Source organism: Myiozetetes cayanensis, unplaced genomic scaffold (assembly GCF_022539395.1).
Source record: "Myiozetetes cayanensis isolate MyiCay16 unplaced genomic scaffold, myiCay2020 scf5-8, whole genome shotgun sequence".
NCBI lineage: Eukaryota > Metazoa > Chordata > Aves > Passeriformes > Tyrannidae > Myiozetetes > Myiozetetes cayanensis.
In genome coordinates, this window is record NW_026087742.1 from 93,189,172 (window position 1) to 93,209,905 (window position 20,734).

General features: G+C 40.3%; 1 protein-coding gene across 3 annotated transcripts in view; it reads right to left on the reverse strand.

Annotated features, from left to right (window-relative positions):
• Window positions 1-14,553: 14,553 nt before the first annotated feature.
• Window positions 14,554-20,734, reverse strand: part of MYO16 (myosin XVI) — a 359,061-nt gene continuing 352,880 nt past the window's right edge. For all 3 annotated transcript variants that reach the window (XM_050333209.1, XM_050333207.1, XM_050333208.1), the window contains one exon: window positions 14,554-19,356. In XM_050333209.1, coding sequence (XP_050189166.1) covers window positions 19,123-19,356 — 234 coding nt within the window. In that variant the 3' untranslated portion in view covers window positions 14,554-19,122. The remainder of the gene's footprint in view (window positions 19,357-20,734) is intronic.

Below are 20,734 nucleotides of genomic sequence, written 5' to 3' on the forward strand. Positions count from 1 at the left end.
TGGTTGTTAACCCCTTATTGTCATTGGTTGTTTGTAAGACCTCCTGTACTCCTAATGGTCACTTTGTAATTCCCCCAAGAACTATTTAAGCAGTTACCCAGAATAATAAACCCTCTCTCTGCCTGCTCTCCCTGCTTGCTGCTGGCGTCTTGGTCTCTCTGGGGGCCATGAGGTGTGGTGAGGTGGGGGGGCCAGGGGGAGGGCACGCTCCCCCCTGGAGCAAGGGGTAAAAGGAAAAGCCCTTTGCCTGGGGTTCCCTCTCCCCATCCACCTTCAACGTTCATCAGGTACCTTAGGAAACAGCCCTTGAAGACAAAGGGTTCCAGGAGGGATGGACATGCTTTAGCAGGCTGTCCCACTCTGCTGAAAGGCGAGCTGGTGGGGAAGATGGGCAGCCTGGCTGAACAGGGAGATTTTGAAGGAAATTAGGGGATAAAAGAGAGCTTACTGACTATGGACTAAGGGCTGGCTACCCATGAAGAGTTTAGGTATATAGTTATGTCATGTAGAAAGAAAATTAGAGAGACAAAGGTACAACTTAAACTCAATCTAGCCACTTCAGTTAAGGACAACAAGAAGTGCTTCTACAAATACATCAATATCAAAAGGAAGGGAAAGGAAAACCTCCATTCTTTGTTGGACATGGCAGGGAACATAGTCACCAAAGATAAGGAAAAGGATGAGGTACTTAACACCTTCTTTGCCTCTGTTTTCAACAGTAAGACAGGTTGTCCTCAGGACACCTGGCTTCTGGAACTGTAGACAGAGACAGGAAGCTGAATAGCCCCCCTGTAATCCAGGAGGAAACACTTAGTGACCTGCTGAACCAATTGGATCCTCAGAAGTGTATGGGACCAGATGGGATCCATCCTAGGGTGATGAGGGAGCTGTCAGAAGAGCTTGCCAAGCCACTCTCCATCATTTACCAACACTCCTGGCTCACTGGGGAGGTCCCAGATGACTGGAAGTTGGCGAATGCCACACTAATCCACAAAAAGGGCTGGAAGGAGGACCTGGGAAACTACAGGCTAGTCAGCCTGAACTCAGCGCCTGGCAAGGTTATGGAGCAGATCATCCTGAGTGCAATCACATGGCAGTTACAGGATAGACAAGGGATCAGAGCCAGCCAGCACAAGTTTAGGAAAGGCATGTCCTGTCTGACCAACCTGATCTCCTTTTATGATCAGGTGACCCTGCCTGGTGGATGAGGGGAAGGCTGTGGATGTGTCTATCTGGACTTCAGTGAAGCCTTTGACACTGTCTCCCACAGCATACTCCTGGAAAAGCTGGCAGCCCATGGCTTGGAGAGGGGCACTCTCTGCTGGGTTAGGAACTGCTGGAGGGCCGGGCCCAGAGAGTGCTGGTGAATGGAGCTGCATCCAGTTCTCTTCATCTCTACATCCAGTCAGCAGTGGTGTCCCCCAGGGATCAGTGTTGAGTGCGCCCAGTTCTATTTAAGATCACCTATCTGGATGAGGGGATTGGGTCCACCATTAGTAAATTTGTAGATGACACCATGCTAGGGGTGAGTGTTGATCTGCTGGAAGGCAGGAGGGCTCTGCAGAGGGATCTGGATAGACTGGAGAGTTGGGCTGATTCCAATGGGATGAGGTTCAACAAGGCCAAGTGCCGGGTCCTGCACTTTGGCCACAACAACCCCTGCAGTGCTACTGGCTGGGCACAGAGTGGCTGGAGAGCAGCCTGGCAGAAAGGGACCTGGGAATTTGGATTGACAGGAAGCTGAACAGGAGCCAGCAGTGTGCCCAGGTGGCCAAGAAGGCCAATGGCATCCTGGTCTGTATCAGGAACAGGGAAGTGATTCTGCCTCTGTACTCAGCACTGGTGAGGCCACACCTGGAGTGCTGTGTCCAGTTCTGGGCCCCTCAGTTCAGGAAGGATGTTGAGGTGCTGGAGCAGGTCCAGAGAAGAGTAACCAGGCTGGTGAAGGGACTTGAGCACAGGTCCTATGAGGAGAGGCTGAGGGAGCTGGGGTTGTTTAGTCTGGAGAAGAGGAGGCTCAGGGGTGACCTCATCACTGTCTACAACTCCCTGAAAGGAGGTTGCAGCCAGGTGGGGGTCGGTCTCTTTTCCCAGGCAGCTATCAGTAGGACAAATGGGCACAGGCTTAAGCTGTACCAGGGGAGGTTTAGGTTGGATATTAGAAAGAAATTTTTTACAGGGAGAGTAATCAGACATTGGAATGGGCTGTCCAGGGAGGTGGTGGATTCTCTATCCCTGGAGGTTTTAAAGATGAGAGTGGATGTGGCACTGAGTGCCATGGTCTAGTAACCACAGCAGTGTTGGATCAAGGATTGGACTTGATGATCTTGGAGGTCTTTTCCAATCTGGTTGATTCTATGATTCTATGGTTTTGTGACTCAAGAAAAAGGAATGAAGCTGAGTCAGGGGAGGTTCAGGTTATATAGAAAAAGGGTTTTCACCTGGAGGGTGGTTGAGCACTCGAACAGACTCCCCAGGGAAGTGGTCACAGCATCAAGCCTGACAGAGTTCAAGGAGCACTTGAACAATGTTCTCAGGCACATGGGGTGATTTCTGGGGTTGTCCTGTGAAGGGCCAGGAGCTGGTCTTTGATCCTGACGGATTCCTTCCAACTCAGCACACTCTGTGACTCTATGATCTCTCAGTGAAGACCTGCAGATAGTAGATCCTACTGGTCCTGACTTGGTACATGAAAGGATGATTTGGCTTACTGACTTCCAACACTCTATTTGCTACAACATCATGAAAAGTCTTCTTTGGATTTGAAATGACTCTGAGTTCACACAGGACATATTCTACAAGGACCAGCCATATTTTATGTTTCTCCTTCAGTGCTGCTGGATAGAGACTGTCATGTTCCCATCTGACAAGACTTGAGCAAGGCTGTGCATGAACTGAGGTGTTACTCAATGTATTTGGAAAACTTAAAATTGAAATATTGAAATGGAATTTAGCAAAATTTGAGCAGCTGAGCAGAATCACAGCTTTGGGCTTGGGTGTCTATGTGTTCTGTGCAAGTCCCAGTTTTGGTAAGTCCCTTTGGCTCTGCCAATGTTGTGGGATGTGAAAGTGCTTGCCAGCTTCTGCATCACTGAAACTGAATCTAGGCACATACCATCTGCCTTTCCTCCTCAGGCTATGATCTTCAGCCAAAGCATATTAAGGCATACCAGAAGACAGTGACAGCAAGTTTCAACAAATCCCCTAAATGAATGGGGGGGTCAGGACTGGGTGAAGTAGGGTACCATCGAGGACATGCAGCATAGAATAATTGATCCTTCAGGCCATATGAGTAGAGACATATATTCATTCTTCCCGCACAAGCCAGTAGCGAATATCATGGGATGGATATTCTGCCCTTCAGTATAGGCATGATCTCTCTGAATTTGGCTTGGGCTGCTGCCCAAAATTAAATATGCAAGTAAGTAAAGCTTCTGAGGAGAAGAAATGTTTTCTAATCAATTTCTGTTAGGTAGAAAGACGTTACAGATATGTAGGTGGTAAGCTTTGCTGCCAATGAATTAATACTTCTACATCATTACCATCAATGGTTGTCAGAAATGTGTGTTTGGTCTGGAGGACTTTTTTATACATTGACAGTGACTAGCCAGGCTGAAAGCAGGTGTATCCATTTGAATCTGTTCTGACCTTTGGTTCATGGCATATGCTCATATCATGTCACATTACCTCATCATATCACAAAAGCTAAATGCCATACAGTGTCGCATCTTAACCTAAGATGACTCATCAGCCCCTCTGTTGTCAGATTATGTATAATTTAACAAAAGCACAGTAAATACAATGTCCTGTATAGTATTTTAGCAGTTAGTAGTCACATAAGAAGCTGAAGGTTATGTAAATAGTTATGTAAATGAGGAGATAAGGTAAAATTTATTTGGAACCTCTCTGGGGCTTATTTACAGTTATTTCCATAAATCATTTTGCTATGTGTTAAATCTTTTGAACAATTATTTTCAATACTCAGAACCACAAGCCCTTGGAAATCTGCTGCTTAGGACTCCCTGAATTATTACCATATTTGAGGTGAAAGTTGCACCTGAAGAAAAGTGGCCAACAAGTCAGTCCTTGTCTTCTGCGTGGTTGAGTGCCCTGCTTACCGAGCTCCTAGCTTTCTCAGCCTATGACTCAAAGCCTAGCAACCTAATCAAGCTTGTGTCTGTTTATAAAGCTTATGTCATCTGAGTGGAATATTGAAGCAAAATCCCTTGTGACTTAAAGAACCAGTCATATGTTACCAAAAATGACTGACTGTGGAGCTTGACTGCCACAGGATGTAATTTGTTTAGAAGAAAGGCTGACAAACAACTGTGAGTGATATACAGGTTTGGATAAATTACCAGTTCACAGGAAGCTCATAAACTGGGAAAAAAAATCAAGCAAAGCATACATTCATCCTGCAAATTGGTTAAGTGATCTCTCCAGGTCTACACAGCCCACAAAATACTAGTGCTTGGTAACGCTTGCAAGTAGAGGTTTAATATTCTAAGGACAGGTAGTTGCATGCAGCTGCAAAATGACACCTGGTGGCCCTTTGAGAGGGTGGCTATCATGCTTGCTTGAGACAAGGGCAGAGGGCTGGGCGGGTGCAGTTGCTTTCAGACCTTTGTTTCTGGGCACTGAGAAGTCATGAAGACCTGGACATAGCAAGTTTCAAAGCAAATGCTTCTGATTGTTCATCTAGCTACTCACACCTAGCTGCCTGTGAGTACAGACAAGTGCCATTCCAACGACCATGATTTTGTCAGGCCACATGACACCAACAGCTTAATTTCTTTCCCTCTTCCTCCTCCCACTTCACGCTGGGCATAAAGGAGGGAAGGAACATGCAGAACGGTGCTATTCCTGCCAGGCTGCATTCTAGGATATTGCTTTTGTTCCTTCTATGTTCAAGCCTTGCCTACTGTCTCACACACAGAATCATAGACTAATCAGTGTTGGAAAAGACCCCCAAGATCACTGAGTCCAGCCTTTGATCAACTATCACCTTGTCAACTAAACCATATCACTAAGTGCCATGTCCAGTCATTTCTTGAGCACTACCAGGGACAGTGAATCCACCACTTGCCTGGGCAACCTGTTCTGACATCTGACCACCCTGTGATGGGGTGACAGGTGCTTCAGAAACAGTGAGGAACATTAGACTTCTTGCATGCAGCTTACCTGCTTTGAAAGTCTGGGTGCCATGAGATATTTGGTAGCATGGTGCCAAAGAGGAGTAGGAAACAAGTGATGTGATTTAATGAGGGAATGAGGTTTCTAACCATAATGATGAGGTCCTTATATCAGATCCTTCTATGTGAAATGCTGAGCATCTGCAAGCTCCTCAGTAGCCCAAGAAACCAAAAGTCTTCATGGGTTGCCAAAGACTTCTTGGAAATACGCAAATTCTTTCAAGACTAGAGTTCCCCTATCACTCCCTCATTTTGCCTTCCTATTCCTCCTTCAGTTGAAATGTCTGATACTTGCTAGCTAAATCATTAACCAAGTTAAGCATTTTAATAGGCTAAGTAATTATAACCCATGGTCATAATAAATTATATGGAGAGGGGGTTTCAATTAAGAAATATTTTCCCATTCTTGTATAGCATATGACCTTCAATGTATAGGCCATATTTCTTACTCATTCTGCCACCCTGAGGGCACCACTTCCCTTTACATATATTAAAAAAGAAAAATTTAATGATGCACTTGTAATCACATGGCTGCATTTGAACAAATCTCATTCCAGACTTTCCCTGAAGGGTTTAATTATAGGGATTTGTGCAGAATTACACCCAGTTCTAATCCTGGGTCTGCTACTGCAGCTGCTGGTTCATTTGGGCATCTATGCTCCTGACCAAGTGTGCACAAAGAAATGCGATGCAACATTCAAATGAACAGCTTAATTAATGTAACTACAAGCTGAACCTCTTGAACAACAATTATATGTACCTTTCTGCAGAATAGCAGATCACAATTCTGAGCTATCTCTTCAATGTGGGAAGAAAACACGATCTCGGTTCTTTTCACTATGCAATTAAGTTAAACATATTTTTTTTTTAACACAGATATTTAAAAAAAACTAATTAAAAAGAAGCATTTTCTCTGGTATCCTCTAATTAAAGGTCTGGATCAAAGACTAATATCTGCTATAGTGCTATAAATCTAGAGATGATACCTGGATTCCAGTGGAGCAGTTCAGGATTCAATGAGAGCTTAATTTGTCCTTCTAAATATGCAACTGTTCTTAGAGAAAAAAAAAAAATTATCCCTCACAGCAGTCACTGATTGTGGCGTTTTAACAGTAACAGCCAACATGATTGAGTGTTTTCAGTGCTCACTGACAGATGGTCACTGTGTTACAAAACAGCCTTCAGTAAATAATGACCATATCCAGATGAGAGATGGAAAATAGTTCTCTATTGTACAATCCTTTTTTTGCTTTACATAATGAAGTAAAAATGTTTCTTCAGCTTAATTTTAAACTGATCCTGAATGGCCAAAACTTCAATTTGAATGAAAAGTGGTAAGAATTGAAAGCAGAAAGGTTCCAAGTTGTTTTTATTTGTTTGTTTGCATCTAATAAACCATCAGAACTTTGTGGTTAATGTTATTCTGTTGTTATTTCATAGTATACAGTTCCCTTCAGGTGCTAGCACAGCTTCTTTTGAAAGATCACAAGTGAGCTCAGAGTGAAGATATGGTTTCATAGTGACAAGATGACAGGTTTGAAACTCTTATTCCTCATAACACGCTGAGTGTGAGTCTACAGTGGTCTGTATGACTGGGAAAGAGACTTCATTTGAATCACAGTGCTTCAGGTCATACTGTGTACTAACAGTTTATGACATTAAGATTCACAGAGCTGTGAATTTACTAATTATACTAATGATACTACAGGAGTTATATCTCTTATACTGTAAAAGAATCTGAAGCACCAAATATGTTCAATAGGTGCCTCAAAAATGTTAGTATATGTCTTGTTGTACACTAGGAACAGCACAGTAGAAGTACAAGTATTTCTATCTGTGTAGGAGGTGAGAGTCAAATGAGGGGAACAAATTGTCTTTCATCATATTGATAAATAATGGGAGTGTTTTTCAGAAATACAGAGACAACTTAGCCTGCCTTACTGAACACATGCTGACCTAAATTTCTGAAGAATAAATTGTTGATTAGTAGTTATCCTGATTTCCACTGCAAAAATTCTCAACAATTCAAGTGAGCTGAAGTGAAATGATGAAGCACACTGGAAAAGTGACTGCACAGCTATTTGTTTATGTGTTGACTGTTCAGGAGTTCTAAAAGTAGCTAAACTTTTTTTTTCTTTTTTTTTTCTTTTTTTCTTTTTTTTTTTGTCTTTAAAAGATCAGGTAAAGCTAAGCATAGGAATGAACAGCTCTATGAAATAAGAATGTTCCTGCCAGCTCTCAGGACCAAACTACCCTTCAGCAGTAATTTTCAGCCCTGTCTTGCACAAGCTACAGCAAAAACACTTCAAGACTTCCACTGAATCTTTATCTGTGCTGATCCTGCTTGCTCACTTTTTCACATTTGCACTTCACTACAGGTTAACGTGTGAGGTTTTAAACTGCATTATTTTACTGACTTCTACTTTGTAATCAGGCGGAAAAGAAAAACTTCCAAAACCACAAGCATCTTGCCTATGAAAGTTTTCAGGGCACACTTTGCATAAAGTTCACTACTATGGAGGTCAATGATCAGATTGAAATCAGAAACTTCCATGTGTCTGAGTGACCCTTTCCAGTTGCAAGTGCTCTTGGGTCATAACCTGTGGGTTTTATATCCCTCCATGTGTTTACACGTGTTTAAATTAGGAATTGTGCTGAACTAGGTTCTGCAATTAGAAACAAGGAGCTATGCTTTTATTAGAGGTCATAATGAGTTCTCAGAGCTAGTCACTTGACCCTGACAAGCTGTGGGAAAGATTTTCTCAGGTGGTTCCCACTTGTTTCTGATAATGAAATAGCCTCTTCAAGACCAACTAATCTCAGGAAAGGTGAGAGACATTCTCTTATCTATTAAGTACCCATTTATAATTCAGAAGAACATTTATGAAAGCAGGAGCATGTCTTTTGTCTTCTATATATAGGACAACATTCAGTGCTTATACTAAGTGAGCACTTTTGCTACAACTTGTTGGCAGTTTGAAATCCTGTGGGAAAAAGAGTTCATGGCTTCATCACCTGATGGAGAGCTATCACAGCTCAGCCAGTGTCACTGACCTTGAAAGCTGAATGATTACAGAGGTTTACCTTATCATATTTTAGAGGTGGTATCACAGAATTACAGAATAGTTTGGGATGGAAGGGACCTTAAAAATCACCTGTTTCCAGCTCCCCTGCATGGGACACCTTTCACCAGACAAGGGTGCCCAAATCGCTATCCAAACTGGTCTTGAATACATCCATGGATGGGACATCCAAAATGTCTCTGGGAAGCCTGTTCCAGTGTCTCACCACTCTCACTGTAAAGAATGTCTTCCTGATATCTAATCTAAATCTATGCTCTTTCAGTTTAAAGCCATTACATGCCTTTGTAAAAGTCCTCCAGCTCCCTTGTACAGGCCCCCTTTAAGTACTGGAAGGTGCTATAACATCTCCCTTGTCTATCCAGGCTGAACAGTCCTAACTCTCTCTTGCTGCTCTCATAGGACAGGAGCTCCAGCCCTCTGATCATCTTCTTTCTCCAGACTGTCTCCAACAGTCCATGTCCTTTCTGTGCTGGGGACCCCAGAGCTCCATGAAGTACTCCAGGTGGAATATCACAAGAGCAGAGTAGAGGGGGAGGACATTTCCCTTGACCTGCTGGCCATACTGCTTTTGATGTAGTCCAGGACCTGGTTGGCTTTATGGACTGCAAGCGGACATTGACGCGTCACGTTGAACTTCTCATCAACCAATATCCCCAAGTCTTTCTCCTCAGGACTGCTCTCAGTCTTCATGTGCTTTCATGTCAAGACTGCAACAAAGCAAAACAGATCTTGTAATAGCAGTATCTGATAAAGAGATGACTCCTATCTCTTGGCAGTTTCGAGAGCTTTTTCTTAGGTCTTTTCCAACCTAAAGAATTCTATGATTCTATAATTAATCTAAGTTTGTTCACAACTTATATGTATGAAAAAAAGTCTTTTCCTCCTAGCAAAGCAGGAATTGTTTCCTCATTTTCAACTGTCATAGTCTTGTGAAACTACTTCCCTATCCATACCTTAGATATGTTCTCTGATTGTATCCAAAGAGAGCTAAATCTTGCTCTATCTCCTCACAGAACTCTCACCCACTTATTGTTTCTGTGTATGAAAAGCAGAGGGAGACATAGGGAGTATTATTTCTCCAAATAACAGGGTTTGGAGCTATCATGCGTGGATTGTACAGGGAAAGGAAAATATTTCTAACACGTGAAGGCATATAATGGAACATAATCTGCAGACCCTTTGTCAAGTTTTAATTGAGAGTCTTTGTATTCCTACCAGGGTTTTATTTGTAGTCATACCTACTAAGGAGCACATGTTAAATTTACAGACAGTAAAAGAGACACATGCGCACACACACATTCACAAAGTATATCTCTGTGTGATAGCACAATTATGACAATACTTTTTTTTCCATGCCAAGCGCTGTGTGCCATAGGTCACCATCTCAGCACATTACACACAAACTCCACTAGTCTACTCAGTTCCTAGATTGGTCTTCCAAAACTGATTTTTTCCCTTCTGTCGTGGTTTTGTCCTGGTTCAATTTACTTTTATACCCCCACATACAATTACTATCAGTTGAGAGAAGGTTTATGCAGATAAAAAGAGACTGAATTGAAAAAAAGTATGAGTATTTATTATTAACAAACTAAAACTAAAGAATTATATCTACTTAAGTAAAAGGTATTATGTGTTTACAGAAGATACTTCTCCCCCCACTTTCTTTTATATTAGTCCAAGGAGGAGAAGCAGTCCTTTTCTGTTCTCGGAATTCCAGCTCTCTCTCTCTCTTCAGTAACTCTGCAGCACTTTCGTCGCAGCTGGAACTTCTTTATCTCTCTCTCATTCTGTGTTGGCCTCTAGGGCTGGGCTTACCCCCCTCCTGGGCTAAAACCGAAGGTTGAGGGTTACCCAGGTCCTGAAGGGTTTCCTTCCATAGGCTTGCAAGGGGACACTTGCTTACTATGGATCTTCTTCCACAGGGTTACAGGGGATAATGGTTTAAGAGTTCACCCCTGTTTCCCTATGGAGGTCCCTCCCCATGGGAGAACAGTCCTTGATTGACTTCTCGGCATGGTTCTAGTCTGGATCCCTTACTCGGATCCCAATATCCCACCTGAGCCATCTTCTGCTCCAGCGTAGGTTCTCTCTAGCACCAGCAGCACGGATCCCACACATGGATCCCAACATCCCTACCTGAACCGTTTTGTGTTCCAGCGTAGGTTCTAATACCCGTCAGGGTCATAAATCTTCAACAGCAGCAGCATGGATCTCTCACTGAGATCCCAAGCTTATCTGAGCCGTCTTGCTCCAGCATAAGCATTGATCCCTTCGAGGGTCACAAAGTCTTTAACAGGACTCTGCCTCATCTGAGCCGCTTTTATTCCAGCATAAGGCTTTCTCTGTTAAAGTCACAAATCTCTGGTGCATCCACAAGCTCCTCTGTGAGCCGCATGGGGGGTCTCTTCACCCCAACAAACTTCTACAGGTGGCAGGGTTTATATTTTTCAGTCTTTACCCTGCTGAAGGGAGGGAGAGCAAAAAGGAGAAAAAGCAGTTCTCCCCTTCGAACTTTTCTTCTCTCTCCTGCGACTGCAGCTTTGACCTTGAAAATTCTGTTATCTCATGGCTGGAATTCTTCTGCAGCGGTTTCTTGTCTAAGCAGTTCGCCTTTTAAACTTTTTTTTTCTTCACTCTCTCACAAGAGAGAAGGGAGACTTCAGTGCCTCACCTGCCTCCCTCGGCCCAAGCCGGGGAGGAGGGGGTCTTGGCCCTCCTCAGGCCCGCTACTCTTCTACATGGCTGCTGCCCCTAATTTCAACTGCGCAACCACCTTCTCTTCTGTTTTCTTAAAGATGTAATTAGCAAAGGCGTCACTGAACTTTTTGATTGGTTTTTTGTCCGGAAATCACCTGGACAAAACCATCCTCAGCCCCAGGGATGGGCTGATGGGCAAAACCACGACACCTTCCTCTCTGGAGAACTTTGAGTCTTAAAGCTCTGTTGTCTCTGAGACTCTGCACATGCTTTTCTCCATCAGGGGCAAAACAAGCATCTCTCATTTTCCCACACTGAAGAAGAACCATTGGAAATTTTTATATCACTTTGAATTCTGCCCCAGTATCAGACATCCACACAAATAACAAATATTTGGAAAAGATGTGGGTCTCAGATACCTCTTAAGAAGAGATTCTATGTGGAATCTCTCCACCCTGCCAGTTTGCCAGTGATAACTTTCTAAGAACTTATTTTCAATCACCTCTTTGTCTACTTCATTGTGAACCAAGGTACTGTCTACCACAGCACTCTATAACCAAACTGGCAAGATATGATTCAGGTAATACTGGGGAAAATACTATCTTTATTAATTAACTGAACAATCAATACATTTGTAGATAATAGACAGCAAATTCTGTGTATGCAGTGGGATGAAGAGGAGTCAGTGCTTCAGTAAACCTCTGGAGGACAGGGTTGATGTTCAGTGGGTACTGGCAACCTGAAGGAACGGGCTGGCAGAAGATTAATGTTCAAATACAAATTTAAGTTTTGCATCTGCAGTGGAAAATCCCTATGCAACAGAACAGGTTGGGGGCTGATTGGATAGGAAGCAGCTTTGTCCATCAGGGCAAGATGTTTCAACAGCATGCCTTTGTGGCAAAGGAAACCAGCCTTACCACCCTCTACAACTTCACAAAAGAAGTTGTAGTGAGCTGGGGGTTGGTCTCTTGTCACACATAAAAAGTGATAGGATGAGACAAAATGGCCTCAAGTTGTGCCAGGGAGGCTTAGATTAGCAATAGCATCTTTGGAGGTATTTAAAAGACTTGTAGATGGGACACTTAGGGACTTGGTTTAGTGGTAGAGTTGGCAGTGTTGGGTTTGTGGTTGGACTCAATGAACTTAGAGATTTTTTCAAACTTAAAAAATTCTACGATTCTGCAATTCTCCTTTTCTCCCTTAAGTACAGTGCTTCTTTCACCATGAGAAATATGGAGTCAGATGGAGTCCAGAATGGACAGTATGGAAAACCCAGGTGTCAGGGACAAGGCACCTGAAAGGCAGGTCTTCTGTAATTTCCTTATGAGATCCAGATCCTCACCAGGATCTGGTGTTTTATTTCTATACAGGGATTACATAAAATAGTATTTATAAATTTACCATGATTAATTCCTTTTCTTCCTTTGTGTGTCTGTGTGTGTGTGTTTCTAGGCAGAGCATAATGTGGATGTTTGGCAGGAATCTTGTACATACACAAAAATAAGTAAACCACCTGAGGGCCTAAAAAATCAGCTGGGGTCAAATCCTGAATTTAACTGAAGATCCCTGTAAAATCATGGACTTAAACTACACCCACATTTCCCAGGTGCAAATCAGCAACTCTGCAGAACAAATAAGCCTCCTACAGAGTGTTTCATCTGGTCTAGAAAAGCAAGCACAACTATATGAGGTATTTGATAGAAAATATCCATCATTGTGCCTTTGATAAACTAAATAGAATGTCTTTCCCACCTCAGAGAAGCTGAGGTCTGGATGTTTTTCTCCCCTAGGAGACAAACGATGCATACTTTTCAAGCTGCATGATGTCTGACTTTGGTAACTATTCATGCCTGATGAGAAATCAGGGATTTTAAAACAGAAAATCAAGGCAGAAGGAAGTCTTTAAACTTTGAGAGCTATTTTGAGGATGCTGTCTTGATCTTTGATGATATGGCATGTTACTTACAGTAATTCTAAGGCTCAGGGAGCCTTGAGCTCAGCATGAACCCAGAAGATATGCTTCAAATGCACTTATTTTCAATATTGTCCTGTTTAAATTTTTGTATTTTTTAAATGCTAAGTTCATATCACACACATGGGAGCTATATTAGTAAAAGCTAGACTTGAATAAATACTTTCAGTAATCATGGTACTAAATTATAATAAATTAAGATTACTAGAGAAGTAATTTCTATTCAGGATATTCTTAACTGCATGGACTGACTAGGACTAGATTCATAAAACAAGGATTTAAACAAAATCTGTATTCAGGATGCTGGTCAGAACTTTGAGGAAGATCATGATATCTGGAGATTTCCAAAGCACTTATTCAAACTTACCCATCCACCAACGAATGTTCTTCTATCTTAGTCCTGTCACATTAGACACTCCCTTGCCTATCTATCTCATTTATCAGGCTCAGACAACTCTGTTAGGGAGGTTCTGCACTCAAACCAGCTAGTTCTAATTCAAACAATCCACATGCAGTTCTCTTCCCAAAAGGGTGCAAAATCAGGTCCCCTAGTTTTTGAAATAGTTTGTGACCACCAAGTTATACCACATTATGAGACAAAGGAGCTATACCTCCATAATGGTTCATTTAATAGCTGTGGCTATTTCACTGCTACAACTTTCTAGCCTAGTGGTTTGGTCACATTTGAACAGTGAGAAAGTTGCATTCCAATTCCCATTTTTGGAAACATGTTAGTTTATATTAAGCGTCAATTAGAAAGAGTCTGCAGCACATTTCTCCTCTTTCTTTGGGAATATATGGCAGATTCAGCACTTCTCTTTCTGTACTCTAATGACTATCAGGAGACAGGTGACTACATATCCAGGCAGACTGATAAGGGGCTAAAGCCCAAATAAAAAACAATGTGGGCACAAGCATTAGCTAATAGCTGTCACATGAACATTGCTATGACAGCAATATACCTGTGCTTATAAAATCTTCCCTGTTGATACTTCTAAGGACCTCAGCAGTTCTCCTGCATCTCAAAACAAATACTTATTAGTACAGTCTTTTCAGAGAAGAGTGGATTTATGAAAAAGTATGTTTGTGCAGAGTTGAAATTATGTGTAAATTCAGACTGCAACCAACAAAGAATTTCAGCTAGAAAAGATGAAAAATGTTGAAATATCGAAATATTCTATTTCAGTATTTTAAAGGGAAATGTTTTGTCCCAAAAATTAAACATAAAGGTTATACTGTAATTTCATATAACCAATTTTTTTAAATAATAAAATTCTGTTTGAAAATTACCCTAAATTTACAGGAAAGGGAACAAGAAAGTGCTAAGCAGGGACTTTATTCACATAAATGAGAACCAAAACAAGCTACATAAGGTTGAAATAAATACTTCTAGCTAATTCAAGATGAGGTTCTTTTGTTTACTGTAATAAATCAAAAATCCTCAAAAAGTCAAATTATGACTTGACCAAACTTTTGCCTATGACACTTCACAGCCAAATTCATGATTTGGCCAGATCCAACATACATTCATGTGCGTGGTGAAAAGGCCAAACCACAGGTGGGAGGACAGACAACCTTTGCTAATGATCTCATTCTCACAGCCACAGCATAAGCCAGCACTGGGATTTATTTATTTCTTCTCAAAATGAAAATCCTGAGTATACAGAGAACAGCAAAACCGGAAGAAAAGCATTTCCTTCTGTTTTTTTTCAGCTACTGTCAAATAGTTATGCTCAGGTGTTTTCTTTTTAAAAACTATATATTTAGAACACAAAGCCATGAAATATTTAACATCATTCTTGAAAAGTGATTTATACAGAATTTAATTACATTTATTATTTAACAGGCGAATGGCAAAACTTACTTTAGGTTCCTCAGAGCATTTCAGATATTAGCAGGCTTTATAGAGATAAGAATAACAGGATTACTAGGGATGCAAATACTATACAGCAGAATTAAAAACTACAATTAATATGGCTATTACTATCACTTTAGAACTATGCTACAATCTATTACGCTTTCTTAGCCAGTTAATGAAATTCTTTGTCCCACACACAAAGAATCTGTAGTATAATAAAGTTAGTAATGAAATAATTAAACCTTTTAGAATAAAAAAGGATCACTCGCCAAAAAAAAAAAAAAAGGTAAATGCAATTCACTTACTCAACAGTCATACTATTGTCTTTTAAACATTACAAATTTTTAAAAGGTTTATCACTTCATGCTGTACATAGATCTTTTGAAAAATATTGGTGCATGTATTTCTCTGAACATCTAAATCATTTTTTAAAAGCCAAATTTAGCTTATAATCTGCAATAAGAATTACAGCAACTAAAAAACACCGAGTGTTATTTCAGAAGTAACAAATAAGGTATACAAGCTTTAAAAAATTTCTCATGCCAATAGCGGTTGTTTTTCTTTTATTGTATTTTAATATGGTTCCAGAATTCCCTTGGCTTTAAGACCAATGACTTTTTTTAAGTGTAAAACGTATCTAATTTTTCTTACCTTATGCTGAAGGACAGGTTGATTTGTTAGGTGTTTCATTTTTTTCCACATATTAAAAATTAAGCAATAAGGCACAATGTGGAGGAGTGATTATCTGATGATAACCCCAGCATCCTGAAATTGCTTTATTGCAAAGATAAGTATATTTTAGATTGTTCACTGGATATTAAGAGCATTAGCATGCTTAATCCTTCCCTTCAGAATATTAAATTCATAAGGCTTTTTTTCATCTAAGCTATTTTTCAGTGTGCAAGACAGGACTTCATCTACTCAAGAAATACTGTAATTGGCTGGTGCATACTCCACTGAGGAGATTAATTTACAAGCACTGTACAGTTCTGCTAAAACTACTTCTCAACATTTCAAAATGTCAATAGTATATTTTCCCAGCCCTGTAAACACTTTTTGATACACAATATAAACTTTAATGGTAGCTTTAAGACACTTCTGGGGGTAAGACACAGTAGGGTGTGAATTATGGTATAATAATTCCCTACCAATTGCACTGTTAGGCATGAGGCCAAAGGCCAAGGGACCAATGAACACACTAGGTGTGAATTATGACATCATAAGTCACACTCTAGAGTGTCTTACTGACATTAGAGAAATATTTAAAACATGTTTTAACCCAAATACTTTATTCCTATAGTTCTTTTTTTTAATGGAGTATCCTGAAAAATCTTTCCAGGTAAAAATTGAGCCATTATGTAACCTGAAACTAAAAACAAAATTGAAACAAATCAAAACAAAAAATCTTCTATCTACTGCTACTTAAATTTTTCAAAGTGCACTGTTATAACATGCTTTAAGAAAGAGTCCCAGAAAATATGTTATACCTTGGTTTGCAAAGAACTGTACAAAGGCCTTCTGCACATGGGGGAATAACTGGATATGCTCATTCTCTGGAGAATCAGATTGCTACAATCAGGTTTGTACTGGCTTCTCCCATGTAACTGTATTGATGAAGCTGCTAAAAAATCTGCATACTTTTTTCCCACCCTTGGTTCATAGTGCTGTAACAGGTCACAATATAGACTTTGAACAAGTAACAGAAAGGTTTCTTAGACCCCATTTGAGCTCCTGCAGATGAGGCCTCTCACAGCTCTAACACAACTCTTAGTAAGGACTGAAAGCAGGATAATGTATATTTATACTGTTTCTCATTTTAAACTCCCTTTGACAAATGCATTTTCTCCCCTCTGGGTACTCCTGCATTCCAAGTGCAGCAATGACAACAGTGTCATCCAGAGATACACAAGCTCACCTTCCAAATAGCTTGGTGGCTGGCAGCAGGCTCAGTGCAGCAGCAGGGATCTTGGCATGATTTAAACTGGCTTCTCAGTCAGTTTTTACAGCTTGTCCTAAATTTCCAGGCTGCTGTGGATTGATTGCTACCAGTCGCCAAGCCAGCTAGTAAGCACTAGAGTTAGCAATATGATAGAGCTTATGAGAGGGCTATTTGCCAGGCCCATTTGAGGAGCAGTAAGTCTGAGGGTATGTCTGCATATCTCAGTGCAGTGAACTGTTCAGGATTTCTAGGCTAGCTGGGTGGATGTTACTGTGTAGCAATACACATTTATGTATTCTGTATAGCAATGTTGTGCCATGTAGGGATAACAACTTCCATACTGGAAGCAACATAGTTGCAAGGTCATGTTAATTAGCTCTCTTGCATCCAGTTCTGGAGCCTTTTCATTTCACTCTCACAGTGGGATCTCTGTATGTCCCTGGTTATCTGAGTGAAAAGACAGAAACCTCAATTCTTCCAGGTACAGCCTCATTCTGACATAATTGTGTTGCAGATGAGAGATGCCTTCTGCATAACCTCACTCACAGTGGTTACCTGCCCCTTCTGAGTAAAGTCATGATCTATGGCCATTTACATCAGATTAGGAGACTGGAGTTCCTCCTTTTCTATCTTACAAAGAGGACTTTTGTGAAGCTAAAAAGGTAGAATTCTGAGTTAACTTAGTGTCTCCTCTTGTCCACTCAAAACATCTATTTTAATCTCCAGCAAGAGAAGGTGCTTAATTCTGCCTACAGCTTGACGATACTCATGGGAACAATTTGTTTTGTTGCTTTCCTTTAAAAACAAACAAGCAATTGCTTTTTGATATTCAGCCTGCTTGAAGTGTCTGTCAAACATGATGGAAAAACCTACATCTCTAAGGATTTTTTGACTTCTCCAGCAACTTCAAACCAAGAGTGAGCTCACTTTTTTAGATCTAGCTTAAATTTGAAAATATGTGTTTTATATCCATTTGCAAAATTGAAAACAGTGTTTCGTGGATCCCAATAGGAATGGGACAAACAACCAAGAAAAGGGTTTCACATTGGCTCTACATACTCCAAGAACTTAAAAATAAGTGGTCCAGAAAAAATACCTGTGAATACATATAAATTACACCTTTTAGTGGCAAAGCAGTATTTCAAAGACTGCTCAGCAGTTGCCAGCAGCATGTTTTTCATAAATTAACATTACTCAGAATGCACAGAACTCGTGTACACCAACTAGAATGTTGTTATTCTGAAACCATTTCATTATGTGAAATTTGAGGTATAAACACATCACTGTGCTACCATAATAAGGACATAATACTTTGATATATCCATCTCTGTAAAGCCTTCTGGCTTGTAACAGTAGAATCACAGCCCTATTTTCATACCTCATTACCATTATGTATCTTTCCACTGACACCTGACCTTATGCATAATCAGGTATGAATTTCAAACCATACTTATAATCTAAATGAGTGTCTCGTTATTTTACATAACCCCGAATAAAGCAAGATTTGAGATGTAACTGCAGAATTCACAGTTCACACATTCAAAAAAGCAGGTCCACTGAAAAGAGGTAATGGTCTATAATTTGTGAATGTGAGCAGCACCAAATGACTCCTGCAATTAGGAGCTTTGCAAGAGTTTCAGGATTGGATTTTAGAAAGGATATTGACAGTTCTGAAAAAAATAACACAGTGTTGAAACTGTTTGGTATGTTGTTAAAGATAAACTATGAAAGAAAAATGCAAGTACTGAATTTATTACCTGTATTTTGAAGAAAAAATGACAGCACCAATTGCATAAAGTTATAAAACACCAGGAATAAACATGTAAATAATCTTCATGTTTGCAATGCCAATAGAACACAGACATCTACAAAGAAATATATATATATATGTATACATGGAATATAATAAACCCATTCATTAGGGAACGAGAAACATATTTTTTGTACTGTATAAAACAGCTGTACAGTGTGCATACAGGCTTTCATGATCTCTCTAAAATGTCTGTCAGTCACTACTCCCCATCATCATTTGCTTAATGTAGTTTCTTCACTGTCCGTGGGAGAACTCAAAGTGACTGTCAGGTACCTTTACACTAAGTACTTATAGTGCAGTTTGTCTCCATACATATATACACACGCATACATACATACACACACGGGTGCACACATATATGTATACATGTATATATATGAAAAGAACAAACACACACATGTACACCCACACACAACAAATCTAAATAGCTCCTCCATCCTGTGCTATTGAATTAGTGCTTATAAAAAATCCCTGCACACTTCGTGAAGGGAAGAAAACTTGCTGATTGTGCAGATTGAAGTCATTAGTTGGTTTCATTCCTAACAGTCTGCAAACACACACATTTGAATCATATGGTGGTATCCCATATGCCTGAAGAGAGTCTGTTGCAGGAGGTATCTTCTACCTTCTTCAGCAGTGTCGGCTTCTTGCAAGGGGGTGGAGGTGGAGCTGTGTTTTTTTGCTCAGTGTTGTGCAAGATTTGCTGCCAGTCTTCTCTCTCTTCACATAGCTTTCTCCTCCAATCTAGAAGCTCTTGCAAAGCCACACTCTCGTTCTCTGAAAGTCTAAGCTGATGAATAACCTGTGAGAAGAAAATAACAATAACAGCAATAATAGCAATAATAACAACAACAATAAAAACAATAATAACAATAATAACAACAGTAGATAAAGTTAATTCTCCTGGCAGTGTAAAACCACAACATCTGTGTTGAATGATACTTCACACAGGATCCTCTGCTTCTTTTGCCGTGGATGTAAGCCTGTAGGCAGGACAGTTTCAGGTCCTGTTTTCTTATCTCCTTAGTCAAGATCTCAGTGACATCTATATTGATACATAAACAATAATCACTTTCAGCAAAAAAAACCCTCCCCTTGATCTCATGAGATGTGTTTTATATGCCAAGCCCTGTGTGAGGAGGGAAAAACCCTTGGAGCGTTATAAGCTTATCCACACATTCTACTAGGAAGATGAACAGAAATCCTGAGACAGCGTGAGGTGATTGCAACGTATTAGATGGTCAGTGGCTGTTAGTGCTCCCATTCTCCTATTTACAATTAAAGAATACATGTGGCTAAGCACTCAAGTTCTATACTTTTGATGATGGGAAGTTGCTATCATTTGAACTACAGCTGAAAGAAAACAGATCAAATAAGCCTGTTGATAATTTGAAGCAACCTTGTCCTAAGAAAGGGTTTAAAACTTTGTGCTTAATTTGCTGTCCCCACTCCCCATTTATCATTCTTTATACTGGAAAGAAAGAAAATTAGTGATTTAGAATTACTTATTGCAATCTCATGTCTGAAAGTCACAGAACTGAAGTTGTATGAAGCAAGTGCCAAAAATGAAACAAATGGAAAAAACTCCCCTATGTCAGCAAAGGGTACACCAGCACAGTTCTCTGAAACTCACAGACTGCCTACAGTGATGAACAGTCTGTATTTCTAACAAACTGATCTTAAAATTGCAAAATACTTTCAACAAAGCAAATAGCAGCTGCAGGAGTAGCAAGGTTTTTCTCCTAAATGTAAATACCCAAATAGCTATAACTACAAAACTATAACCTGTGTTAACCTGTGTTGCAGCTTAGAATTAGTACAGCTACTTGTCACAGATTTGTATTATCCTTAGAAACAGGAGCCAGTCCTTATATTCCTCTAGAGAATGCACTAACAACTTCAAATGCAGTTTCAGCTCACCTGAATCTAATTATAAATTCATCCTGAAGTAGCCAAACAGTTCTGTACTAGATTCATGATCTACCTAGAAGGAATTGTTCCCTCACATTTAACTTCTCTGTTCCAATGATTATTTACTTTATTCAAGCCAGTTCAAAGCCCTCATGGCAGCCCAAGTCCAGGAAGCAACGAAGTCCATCTCACCATCCTTTAAGATCTTCTTAACACCCATGCAGTACAGCAGTGCCTAGAGCAGGTACTGAGATCTATTCACTTGGGAG